The sequence below is a fragment of the Solanum pennellii genome, chromosome 3, assembly GCF_001406875.1.
Source record: "Solanum pennellii chromosome 3, SPENNV200".
Classification (NCBI taxonomy): Eukaryota; Viridiplantae; Streptophyta; class Magnoliopsida; order Solanales; family Solanaceae; genus Solanum; species Solanum pennellii.
The window spans coordinates 54,950,854-54,964,400 of record NC_028639.1 but is presented as its reverse complement, the minus strand read 5'-3'; the positions used below and the strand labels follow the sequence as shown (position 1 = coordinate 54,964,400).

General features: G+C 33.9%; 3 protein-coding genes across 3 annotated transcripts in view; 1 reads left to right on the top strand and 2 right to left on the bottom strand.

Annotated features, from left to right (window-relative positions):
* Positions 1-6,604, bottom strand: part of LOC107012520 (chloride conductance regulatory protein ICln) — a 7,593-nt gene extending 989 nt beyond the window's left edge. The window contains exons 1-6 of the mRNA XM_015212386.2: positions 6,352-6,604; positions 6,124-6,247; positions 1,231-1,345; positions 1,071-1,130; positions 905-964; positions 724-815 (exon numbers count right to left, since the gene is read on the bottom strand). Coding sequence (XP_015067872.1) covers positions 724-815; positions 905-964; positions 1,071-1,130; positions 1,231-1,345; positions 6,124-6,247; positions 6,352-6,515 — 615 coding nt within the window. The 5' untranslated portion in view covers positions 6,516-6,604. The remainder of the gene's footprint in view (positions 1-723; positions 816-904; positions 965-1,070; positions 1,131-1,230; positions 1,346-6,123; positions 6,248-6,351) is intronic.
* A 77-nt stretch (positions 6,605-6,681) lies between these two features.
* LOC107013472 lies at positions 6,682-8,266 on the top strand. The gene is made up of 2 exons (XM_027915615.1): positions 6,682-6,686; positions 7,939-8,266. Exons 1-2 carry the CDS (start codon positions 6,682-6,684, stop codon positions 8,264-8,266), a joined length of 333 nt encoding a protein of 110 aa, XP_027771416.1.
* Positions 8,267-10,826: 2,560 nt separating this feature from the next.
* On the bottom strand, positions 10,827-13,354 carry LOC107015289 (40S ribosomal protein S13). Its single transcript, XM_015215511.2, has 5 exons — positions 13,195-13,354; positions 13,018-13,090; positions 12,793-12,931; positions 12,506-12,692; positions 10,827-11,179 (listed from the first exon to the last, which is right to left on the bottom strand). Exons 1-5 carry the CDS (start codon positions 13,215-13,217, stop codon positions 11,146-11,148), a joined length of 456 nt encoding a protein of 151 aa, XP_015070997.1. The 5' UTR covers positions 13,218-13,354; the 3' UTR covers positions 10,827-11,145.
* Positions 13,355-13,547: the final 193 nt, after the last annotated feature.

Below are 13,547 nucleotides of genomic sequence, written 5' to 3'. Positions count from 1 at the left end.
CCCCCCCCCCCCCCCACAGAAAAAGAATTACAGATCTCATAAATGAGGTGTTATAAAAGGAACCTTTCACATGTCACTGCTGTAATGAGGTTGCACATGCAATTATCAAGGATAATAGTTTATATCAGTTTAAAAACATGATAGTTACTCAAGAAAAAAGTCCCCAGAGAAGAGCTCTCTAAATGCTTCACAGTGCTTGTAGATAACATATCAAAGAACCAATTGACAAATGATAGAGGGAACCTAGTGAAAAGTATCATCCACCTCCAACCTTGAGGTTGCCATCATTGTAGACTCCTGGGCTTAGGTGCATGGGTTTACCGTTTACCATTACAGGTGATTCAGCCTCCGTTTTATATAGAAATTCAGGTAAAGAGTCCTAAAACTCTCCACAACTTATCTCCACAAAAGGAAATATTGAAGAAGGATGACAATGCAGATTATTCATGAGGAGAAAAACACATACAAATCAAGCATAGTCAGGCTCTGAAACTTGACGTTGTGTTATTGAATATGTACAACAAACTAATCTACGATTCCTAGTATGTAAAGACTGACTATGTGCTTATTACTTTAAATATTAGTATTGAATTTGTTCTAATTCACCTCCATTTGGCTACCCAGCCCCAACACCTACCAAACCAGCCAAACGGAAGGCAACAAACAAGATTAATCACAATTCTGAATTTCAAGTGTCAAATTAGATCACAATCACAGGCCTACCTGAAGTACATTATGAGCTAAGTCGTGATCCCCATTTGAATGACCAATCGGATGTGTAGAATTTTGAGAAATCAACCATTCAGAATCTTCTTCTAAAGTTAGACCAGCAAGAATAGAAGTAAGTTGAAAAAATGAGAATTGGTTTCAATTTAAAAAACAGCCAATGCCTATCAATTCTCACCAGCTTCCTGATTTTCCAGCTGATCCGCGCTGAAGATCCAATTATGTTCTTCCTCCTCCTCTACGGAAAGCAACACCAGACTTTAGCAAAGTAGAAACAGAACATGAGCAGAAAAATGCGAGTAGAAAACGTGTTAATGAGTATGTCTAACGAAGAAGAAAACTACCTTCAATTGGTTCAGGATTAAGCTCAGCACAATCACAAAAGATCTGGAATAGAGTATCCACTGTCGACATAGAACATACAAAGCAAACTTTTATCTTTAGGAGCTCAAGTAGCAGAAAGTATTTATCCTGTATGAAAAACAATGAAAGAGAATGAAGCACCTTGACTAGGGTCTGATGGCACAAGTCTCAACTCAGTGATCCTTGATAAATCTGATGACACATCACCCTCATCACTGGAACCTTCTGATTCGTCATCCTCCACTCCGTTGTCAATCTTCATGAATGAAGCAAGAGAAAAAAAAATTTCACTCCCGTTAAAGAAAAACATACTTCACATTTAATAAATAGAAACAAATGTTTAACCAGCACTCAGGATTTGCTTCAGGGAGAAAACTCAGAAAGAGTGATCATCCGGAATATTAAACAAGCCTGAAAGAAAATAATTTCTCTACCACAGAGACTCATTAATTATAAAGCCAGAGATTTATTGTAACAGAACTGACATGCATAATCATGCAACTAATCCATCTGGTTCAACCATACATGATTTATCCAGCTTCAGAGAATAGATTGCATACATTACACAATCCTAACATAATAAATTACAGAAATTGCATTTTATAATGTCATGGATATCCAACTATATATTAACCGTGTCAGATAGTTTACTGGCAAATGAAAAAAAAAATAAAGAAAATAGTTGGATGATCTTCTCCAAGCTTCAATTAAACAGGGAATACTACAAATTATCTTTTCTTTTTAAAAAAAAAGTAAAAAGGCTGAATCGCCCTATAGAATACGTAGTAGAGTTTTATACTGTTCTACACCTGTCAATAGCATTTAGTGAGAGTTCTAATAGATTAAGCCTCAGAAATATTGAAGGTCAGGTCAATCCTCATTATCTTTCCTCTCCCCTTGCAAGTTCATCTGAGACTGAAAATGACCCAAGACTGAAGACACTTTTAACCAATCCATAGTCTTTTTTTTTTATGAAACAAGTTGTTGTAATGAAAAAGCATCAAGGAGATGCATGAAAGATTGCGAATCAAAAGGTTAAACTCCAAACAATGAAAAAGAAAAAAACAAGACGTGGGAGTTAATAACCGAAAGCAAAAGACTCAAGGCAGTGGCGGAGCCAGGATTTCAATAAGGGGGTTCAAAATTCGTAGAAATAGATACACGGAGTAGCCGAAGGAGGTTCGACATCTACTATATATATATAAATATTATTTTAACCATGTATAAATAGTATAATTTTCCGTCGAAATGAACCCCCTTGTACCAAGGTGGCTCCGCCCCTGACTCAAGGCTGCTAAGCCACTGAGAGGGAACTGATAAAATCAAGAAGATGGATGATATCATTTACAGGATAAAGGTTGATCCAGCTATAAAGATTCAACAAACACTTAGATCTAAGAGAGCCATTGGGAGTTGAAGTCCCATCATGATTTCTTTTGATGCCTTTTCAATACAACAACTTATTTCATCCATAATTTGCTAAATAGCCATAAGATACTGAACACTAGTATTGGCTGAGACTTCAGTCGAATTATTAGTAATCATAATTCTAAATCAACTGAATACCCACTTAAGAATCCAAACCTAAAACCTTACATAAAAGAGTGGACGCAAAATCCAGAATCATTAAAGACCCAAGAATTTCTAATTTGTCGATTGCTTAGATAGCAAAATAAGCCCAGCTTGGGAGATCGGAGAATACAAAGACACCCTAAACATTAGTAGTCAAATGTCAAACTTAACTGCTAGTGGACAAGAATCTATGTCACCAATTGCAGATTTTAAGGTAATCACTTACTAATTGTTGACACCCAATTTTGTGTGTCCCTCCCGAACATCATTTTGGGCTTCTTATTTAAAATGAATAAAATAGAAATTTACTAGTGATATTATATTGATATTTGAAGCAACTTTATTTGTTCAAGCTAGTGTTACTGACGAAATCACATCATTAACACTAGTAATGTTTGTTTTAAACTAAAAAATATCATTATATATATATATATATATATATATATATATATATATTCTAATTTTTATAAATATTTATAATATTTTGTTATGTTGTTTCTGATTTTTATAGCACCATATTTTTTCAAGATATCACCGCATCAATATATACTTATTATTGCCTTGCGCATTAAAATATCTTGCTTGGATACGGAGGGGTCGCCTAGTAGAATGCATAAGAAAAAATAATACATGCACCAAGTCACCAACTTTGTGTACTATTATACTTTGTTTGGTATATTTTTCAACATATGTATAACTAACCCAATGGTGTTATGCTATGTATAACTAATAACACATGGAAAACCATGGTATTAGCAATGCAGGTGATTTTATTATATGCATTAGCATGGTTAAAGACACAATTCCACCTCAAAACTCTTTTCTCATTCTTTTCATAGTACTTGCGGGATATATTTTTGTAAATACAACTTCTTCTTTTTTTAAAATTATGTGATGCCATGCTATTTTCAATACACCAACCCAAACACTCATAAGAAATAATCTCAAGCATAACTAATATCAGCATTACTAATACACCATATTCAGCACATTCTTATACTCCCAACCAAACGACCCCTAAATGTTTTAAACAATACTAATTGCATTTTACTATCGTTTTTTTTCAAGTAATTTATATTATTACTACATATCTATTTAGAAATCATTATTGTATGTAACATAAAAAAACACAAATATCCATTCAAAGCATTTAGGAAACTGGAGAAGGCCAAAAGAAATAAAAAGGAGGCGACAAAATGGCCTTTGGGACACAACCCAAAACATCTTCAAGCCCAATTGATTCTAGATTTTTACCTTTGACTGATTAGAGTTTCAACCTCCTTTCCTTTCCCACACAAGATTCTGGTTTTTTTCCTAAAAATCATTTGTTACAATAAGTGCGCTCTATCTATCATGGCAGGAACAATACAAGTCTTAACTTCACCATTTAGGTGAAAGTCTAGCAACCACCATTGTCAGATTAGAATGGCTCTTTAAGCAGATTGAATTTCAAAAGGACTCCTATTTTGGTCCCCACTAAATCATCTACAAAACACCCCAAGTAGGATTTCGTTATAATATGAGGTCAAAGGCGAAATTGACTTATATTAAGTGATGCTAGAATGGATAAACGATATGTCAAGATGACTTATTGGATTCCAGATGAACCCTGCATGCTTCCTTCTAATGCATCCCATCAAGTTGTAGTTGGGGCATAGAAGGCAATGAAAAGAGAGTGCAGTCTTCACCAAGAAAATGGACCCTCGCCGACGACCTTCAACTCGACGCAGCATCACCTCTCCTCCACCCTTTGTTGTCCTTCACTTATCGAGAACCATCAAAGAGTCACCGCTGCATTCTCATCTTGAACTACCTCCACCGTCTTTCCATATGAAATACACACAAACAAAAAAAAGCTGTCATACATCATCCTTCCGACCATCACAGGTTGTATTAGCCATCCTCCAAATTTTGCTACTCTGTTGATGATAGTTCAAGGCCACTATTTTCGACTCCTCACCCAAAATTAACAATGGAAGATAACTGTCAGACCGATGTAAAAGACATACACCGATAGATATGGCAAACACTTCAGTAGTTATTGTCTTATTAATGGCACACAACTACCAACTGATAACACCAATGACCTAGTACTTGTAGCCAAATTAGCGCAATATCTGCCTCACACGCTTGAAACTATAACCATCACTCAAAGCATTACCCAAGTTGGCATTCTAAAAGGCTCCAAACATACTTATGTATAACATTCTGTTATAAGCAACTCTGTTGCAATGTAGCCATTTGAGTGGTGAAACAAGTAAGAAGGCCCAAACTAACTTGTTTGTTAGGTTGAACCTCAAAATCCTAATGAAGTACTGGATTGGATACATACATGGAGTAGAAACATACATTAAGAAGTGGACTTTGGGCCAAACTCAACTTAAAAAGCTAGCTCATGAAGTGAGGGTTGTCCACGACCATATAAGATTCTTTTTCATTCCAACCAATGTGGGACAATCTAACACATACCCCTCACTTCCCAAGATGAGGCCTACCAACTGAAGCATGGATAACATAACATGGGAGTTCAACATTGAAAAAACACAACAACAAGAATGGGTTTGGCTCAAATACCATGATAAGGAAATGAACATTCGGTTAACTCAATCTCACAAGTTAGCTCATGCGGTGAGGATTGTCCAAAACGATATAAGGAGATCATTTCACATTCCTTAAAAAACAAAGTGTGAATTTAAAAGGATTTAACTTCTTCCCATCAATAAATACTTCCCAAAAATCTTTTGGAACTTCTACACTATGTTACCAACACTACTGACCCGCACCTCTTTAATAATCAAGAACATCTGCGAGCTCAATTCGTAAATGTAAAGCTTTTAGGAATCCCAATCATACTCATAGGTTTGTAAAAACATGAAGATGAATCACTTATTCAGGAAATGGGTTATCCGTGATGTAAATTGTATATTTACTACAAGATCATTCAATCCATCAATACATATTAACCCTCTATAACATCTCACAGGTCCAAACATCTAATAACAGATCGATAGGAGTGCCGCTTAATAATGAAACAAGTCTCATAACATAAGAAAAGAGAAAAGAAAACAGCATGGACCTTAGGAAGGTCAAGGACAAGCTAAGAAAACTGAACCATAAACAATCCTTTTTGTACCTCTACAACAAATGAGTGTCAGGAATTGCATCTTTCTCAGTCTAATGATGCTGGTACACTGTAGTTCTAATAATCTCTTACTACTATTACTCCCATTTTATGACCATCAATCCTTCAAATTTCATCACAAATTAATCAAAATAGAGGCAGGTTAAACAAATCGATTATACAACAAAAAGAAAATACTGAATCTACAAAATCAATAGTGTTACAAGTATGAAACTTTTTGATTGCGCAAATTAATCTTCACTTCTGTTTTGCTATCTAACTGGTATAAGTAAAATCCTAGAACCAAAATAACGGGGAAAATATAACAAAAGAGATTGTACCTGAGCATATAAACAAGGATCCCGATAAGCCTCGGGGTCTCTAGAGACAGCATGAAGTGAAACAGACAGGAAATCAACTGCATAACCTTTACTCCTATCAGTATCGCTTAGCCACACTACTTGCCTGGTGATATTTAACGAATCACAAAACTAAAACTCAACGGCTAATTACGAAACAAACTAGATTTATGAACACAAACAAAAGTAAACTAAAGGTCGAGATGTTACTTGGAGGTGATATAGAGAGTGCCAGGGGACTCAGGAGAGCGGCTGCCGAGGACTATGGCAGTTCCAGGTTGAACATGCATGAGTTCCTCGCCGTTGTCGGTGTCGAGGAATGGCTGTCCAGCTCCATCACCGGTTCTTTCAGCGACGAACTTCAAGCCTGACATATTTTCCGGCTAGTCGTTGTTGCTTAGCTTAGCAAAAGGAGTAGTCTAGGGTTTTAGTTTCGGTTGGGCGCCAAAATTAACTTCTACAGCATTTTACACCCGTAAGAACCTTCCAGACTCTCGGGCGTTTGGTAGGCTGTATTAAAAAAAATAATCCATGTATTAGATGTGGTATAATTTAATACTAATATCTTTCATTTAGAGGTATTAGCTCTAATACCATGAGACTATTCTAGACAAAGACAAAAATACCCTTCAAATCTTTTTAATATTTTATTTATTTTTTAATTTTATATTTTATATTTATACTAATAAAGTTATTTAAATAAATTAGCTTACAAATTTTATTATTTAGATATAATTTTTTGTTTCTAAAATATGAATTACTTAATCTATTTATTATTAATATAAAATATTATAATCCGACTAATATGTTAATGTTGATATATGAATTTAAGAACAATTCATAAGTAAAATATTGTCTCTTAATGAAAGTTCATTAAACATTACACAAGTAGCCTAAAACAAGAGTGCGTGTATATATATATACACACAGACACATCTCGAGTATAAAAATAGTTTAATTTATTTTTCTATATTTATTTTATATTTTTATTTTATTTTATGATGAAGAGTTTTTTAAAATTTATTGATGCAAAACAAAGTTCAATAAATTTTCTCTATAATCATTATAGTTGTGTGACCTTTTGAGTTATTAACTCTAATTTATTGAGATGACAATTATTTACTCTCAAATAATTTAAGTGAGAAAATAGTGAACATGACAATAAAAATTTTATTCTCCTAACTAGTTAAAAATGTTACAAAAAAATAATATTCTCCGTTAATTATCTACTTTGACTCAATTACATGAAATACAAAATCTCATAATAACTCTAGGGTATAATTGGAAAGTTTTTTTTTTAAACTTTTAAACCACACACAAAATTAGATAAGAAACAATGAACCAAACACTTGATAAAAATAATCCCTGCATTGCTAATTCCTGCATTGCTAATCCCTGCATTAATAATCCCTGCATTATTCATTTTTGTACCAAACGACCCCTCAGTACCCTATTGACCAAAGTCAAAATCATTAGTTTTTTTGGGTAATTTTTTTATCCATTGGAAAATAAATTCGAAGATATTTTTGTCATTAATAATTAAATTCAAAAATACTCTTATTTTCACTTAATCGGATCAAAATTGTCTTGTTCTAGTAAAAAATATCATTGTTTTTCTTCAAAAATAAAAGCCCTCACCGGCCACAACCTCCAGCCCCTCTCTCTTCTCCGTGCACTCACAGCCACTCTACGTCGGCGTCTCGGCGACCAGTAAACACAGCGGCGCCGTGCAGGCGGAGCAGCAAGTCTCTCCGCGCGACGGACTGATTCCTTGCGATTTTCTTAATCAGTTTGAAGCTTTGATTCTCTTGTTGGAACGGAAGTGAAGGTTTATGACCCACTGAAGGATTTGTGTAAGAAGATCAATTTTTTTTTTCAATGGATCCCAATATATGCAGGAGAAACCTTGAAGCATCTAGAGAAAGAAAATGAACTACTCTCGAATGCCCATAAAGCAATGTCAGATGAATTGCACAAGCTTCAGGTTGAGGAAGAAATGATGATGCGCAAGTTACATGAACTTATTTCAGCTCACACTCTAAGTAAAAAGAAAGGCTTAAATGATAATGCAGAGAAAAGGCGGAATGACCAGGAAGGAGCAGCGGTCGACATAACTAAGAGTTAATACCTCAGATGGTCACTCAACTTTGCACTATTCTCTCAGAAAGTCACTCAACTTTCAATTTTCCCTCAAAAGTCACTCAACTATGCACTCTTCTCTCAGAAAGTCACTCAACTTTCAATTTTCCCTCAAAAGTCACTCAACTATGCACTCTTCTCTCAGAAAGTCACTCAACTTTCAATTTTCCCTCAAAAGTCACTCAACTTTCAATTTTCCCTCAAAAGTCACTCAACTATCCACTCTTTCCTCAGAAAGTCACTCAATCTATTAAATTATTTTTAATTAAAATTTATTGATATTAATTATTTATATAACAAACCAAAAATTTTAAAAAATAAATTAAATCATTTAGTGATCCACCCACCTAACCCGACCCATTAAAAAATATGATATGACCCGTGTGTGCTATCGACTAAGTAACTAAAATAAGCCACTATTTTAGTAAGTAACTAAAATAAGCTTAGTGGAAGAAAAAGTTCCACTATATCCAATTTTCTAAATGTTTTCCGTTACTGTCATAACGTTTATTTTTAATCTATAACGGAACTTTTTCTTCCACTTTATAAAGTAGAACTTTTTATTCCACTTTATAAAGTGAACGAAAATCTTCCACTTTATAAAAAGTTACCTTTTCATCTTCACCTTCACCTTCTCTCCTTTTTCTTTTCATGGCTTCCAAAAAAAAAATTCACTTTGAAGATGGTCATCTGCATAAAAAAATTCACTTAAAAAATAAGTGTTACACATAACGATAATCATCTGCATCAAAAGTAGGCGAGACATGAAAATTTGAGGATGTCCCAACATTTTCCGTCATTTCAAAGTGTGAGGACTAATCAAAATAATTATTTAGTCCATAACTTGGAGCAATATCCCTATCTTGCTGAGGTAAACCGCTACAAAATATATAATAATAAGAATAATAAATAATATAAATTAATAAATAATTCACTAAATTAACAAACAATAATTGAAATATAATAATTGAGCATTACCGATCACTATCATTGATAGTTTTGTTTAAATCAAAATCATATCGGCCCGTAAGAGTATTTTAATAATGAGTCATTTTAGGAAAATCAGTAGATTGAGTTATCGGAAATTCATCAATGCTATTATGATTTTCTAATTAGGGATGAACATCGACTGATAAAGGAGAACGTTGTTGACTAATCTTAGGCTCCTTCCTAACATAGATTCCAAGTATTGTTGACTTGATTTGATCTATATAGTAATTTGGAACCCTTAAAAGTTCGGTCAACGATTCGTCATTATATATAATTCACTCTCCAAAATTTACTTGTCCTTGTGATAAAAATGAAGTAGGGTATTTTCCGGCTATAATCAAATTATAATCGTACTGTTTATACCCATTCATTTATAAATTGATGAAATAAATTTATGATATCGGACATTTATTGGATATTTAGCATTTTGTTTGTGAGGACAATTATAATAAATGGTATTTCCGTCATGTATAATTTCGCCATCGCAATAAATTGAAACTTTAACTTTAGGTGTAGAAGATATTTTTTTTAGATTGAAATGAACAAATATAGAAGACTTTATGTTGTAGGTGCTATCGACTATGTATAAACGTCCTTAAATAGATTTTTCAGAATAAAATAATAAAAATATATAATGAAATATTTTTTTCCGTTTTAATGACATATCAAATCAATATAATTTATATGACAACACTGAAAAAACTTCTTCAAGACATGAAAAATATTCTTCTTATAAAGTGTAATAAAAAGTTTCACTTTATAAAGTGGAAGAAAAAGTTTCACTTTATAAAGTGGAATAAAAAGTTTCACTTTATAAAATGGAATAAAAAGTTCCACTTTATAAAGTGGAAGAAAAAACTCCACTTTATAAAGTGTAAGAAAAAGTTCCATTATATATTAAAAATAAACGTAATGAAACTAACGGAAAACGTTTAAATTATTGGATATAGTGAAACTTTTTCTTCCACTAAGCTTATTTAAGTTACTTACTAAAATAGTGGCTTATTTTGGTTACTTTTATATTTTTGTGGCTTATTTTGGTTTCCAACTCTCTTTCTATAATAGCCTAGCTATATAATTGATTGATTTCAACCCCTTGTAATGAAGGTGCCAACACCATGATTTAGCAATTCTCCAATAATTTTTTTCTTTTTTATATGCCTTTACAATTTTACATCGATTTAGAAGAACATATCTCGGACATTTTTGAATGTCATATGCTGTAAAATTAAGTTAAAATAATCTTGGGAAATGATTATGGAGATTTATACCAGAAACTTCATAATTATCTCTCACCCCTTGAGGGCTAATTTCTACATCATTATTGTGCTGCTACTCTTCGTGAACATTTGGTGCACAATAAAGTAGAATACTCCAAGATTAAGCTTGGAATAAAATTTATGATGCATTTAGTTGAAGAAATAAATTACCATCAATCTAACGAAACATAAATTTAATCCAAGCTTAATCATGAATTAATTCAACCATAGTCCAAAGATTAAAATCCCAAGAATGTGATCACAGAATAACGACACATTGAAGTTTAAAAGTGGTACTTCACTGCCATGAACATAGAATGATGAGCATTAAACCATAATTTTCAGCAATCCAAATTACAGAGCAGCCACAGCAGTTGAATATTGGCTTTTCATGTTACCACCATGAGCTTGAGAAACAAGTCATTCATTAGTGAATATCTAAATAAAAGCATCTATGCTCAACACTTGGTAAAAATAGGAGCAAATACTATCCAGAAAACTATTTTCCATTGAGTAGCATGATTAAATCAAACAAAATTGGATATAGCAAACAGTTCATGACACAAGAAAACTACATATTGCGATCAGCCAAAGCTACTCCAGCTCACGTCTCAGCCTATGCCACAAGTGTGCTAGCAGTGGTAGATTCGCTGCACATAAGCAGGAAAAAAAATTATCAGCAACCTTCAGTTATATAAGAATCGATGTGAATGAATAAAGATGGCATGCACCTTGGTTTTAAACCAAGAAAATAGTAAAAACAGGAAAAAAGGGCATGTTGTTTTAGAACCATGTAAGATTTGTTATAACCAAGAAATCTCTGAAGGCGCAATTGCTCAAAAGTAAAATGAATAATAATGAGCCATCCTTCTTTATCCATTAAATATCAGGTTTTAGGTTGCAGCAAGGTTCAAACCCATAATGCGCGCCTAATCCACATCACAAGCTAAACTCCAACCACGCAAGAAAATCACCAAAAACATTTAGAGAAGCAAATAAGGAACGGATTGAAGAATCAATGTCAAAGGATTATATGCTGTGCATCCCAGTATGTAACTATTTCACTATCGGCAAACCATAGAACTACAGTAAGAAGTAAAACTTTGCTGTATTTAAAGAAACAATATATCCAAGCCTGGAAACAAACAACTTCTTCACCATTCAGAACTTCCATTAAAAATATAATTCTCTATATCCACTAAACACAATTAAGAAGTTAACCTAGAAAAGAGTAAAGCAAGATGTCAAGGAACGGTGGGTTTAATGACAACTTTAAAGCTTGCTAAACATGAACCAGGAAATTTCATTTAGAATGGACCAGATATCTAGAAGATGGAAGCAAAGAAGAATAATAAGTTGACAAATGACAACCATGTCTCAGTCACAAGCTAGTTAGAGGTTAACACATGAATCCTCACAATTCATTTTGCTCAATTAGGACAGACATCACAATCAAAAACAGTATAAACCTAACACAGCCAATAGTCTTAAGAATTAGAAGATTTTATCTAACTTTTCGGAATGTAAGGGAAATAAATCTTAGACCTAGCTCAATTCCCAAAGCTAACTCATGATGTGGGGAGACAACCCAACAACCCATTCTTTAGAGCACATATGCCACAGAGGTTAAGCATTGGGCAAATAAAGAATAGGAGTGGAGGGAGGGATGAAGTTAAGCTTAATTTTTCCCCAAAAACCAACTCATGAGGTGATTACCTAATGACCGTATGAGCAGGCAACAAGTCATTCTCTAAACCAATGTGGCTCACTTTAACATTAACAAACCCATCTTTTGGGGTTATCAGTTCACTTAGATACCAAAGACAGAGACCTAAAGCTAAAAACATATAATCAAACCACTTTGGCAATCTTTAACGGAATAAATCAATGCATACTATCGGCAGTGTGCTAAATGCAACTAAATACCACAGTAAGATATTCAAAGTATAACAAGAGAAATTAGCAAGTAAGCTTACTATTTCCAGACAGGTGGGAGCTTTTTTGTTTTCTTGTAATAACGAGCAAGGCGATGGATCCTGCTCTCCACCAAAATCAAACGGAACTTAGAATCCTTATCCTTCCTGTTCCTCTCCAAATGCTTCCTAATGGCAACAGCCTTCTTAATCAGGTGGTACAAATCCTCTGGAATCTCAGGTGCAAGCCCTACCAATTTCCCCCAAAAAATACTCATACATCTCAAACCACATTCATTCAAATACTCATAAATCAAACCACATTCACATAAACAATGATAAAAACGTACCATGTGCCTTGAGGATACGCAAGATCTTGCTACCGGTAACACTCTTCACTTGTGCAATTCCATGAGAATCACGAAGAATCACACCAATCTGTGAAGGGGTCAATCCTTTCTTAGCGAACTTGCAAATGTTGTCCTCAACCTGAAATCAAAAAATCAAGCAAAACTTAATTAAAATTTCTAAAAAACATCTATACAGTAGTAGATACTAAAGGTGGATGAATTTACATCTGGAGCAGAGATCTTGAGCCAACTAGGAGGAGTTCTCTTGTAAGGGAGAGCAGAAGCTGAAATACCCTTACTGAAAAACCACAAAAAACAGTAGAACACAAAAAAATGTCAGATTGATCCGCAGAAAAATGAAAAAAAATAAAAAAAGGAGATTCAAAAGAGAGAATGACGAACCCACGACTGTGCATACGACCCATGATGGCGGAGGCTACTGGTGGTCTGCAATGGAGGCTTACCTTTGGTTGTGCGGAAGGATTTTTCTCAAAGCTGCTTCTCTTCTTTAATCTATGGCGTTTTACTAGGGTTTAGTATTACTATTTTGGGCCTTCAGAAGCCCAATTCTGGGTTTACTGGGCTGAGTTAACATAGTTTCCTATAGAAGGTGGGCCTTTTATTCAGCTTACTATATCTTCAGCCCAAGTTGTGTAAACCTGTAATAATTCAGGACCTCAATTTTAAAGTTTTAATTTGAAAGTTTCTCTTATTTCAACTTCAATTTCAAATCTCAAATTCTCCGGAAAGTAGGA

Bases quoted from the DNA above. Each gene is read 5' to 3' on its own strand.
- LOC107015289 (XM_015215511.2), bottom strand. From the start codon at position 13,217: ATGGGTCGTATGCACAGTCGTGG. The intron at 13,091-13,194 runs GTTCGTCATTCT...GTGGTTTTTCAG, and splicing joins GGTCGTATGCACAGTCGTGG to TAAGGGTATTTCAGCTTCTG. The intron at 12,932-13,017 runs GTAAATTCATCC...TTTTGATTTCAG, and splicing joins TCAAGATCTCTGCTCCAGAT to GTTGAGGACAACATTTGCAA.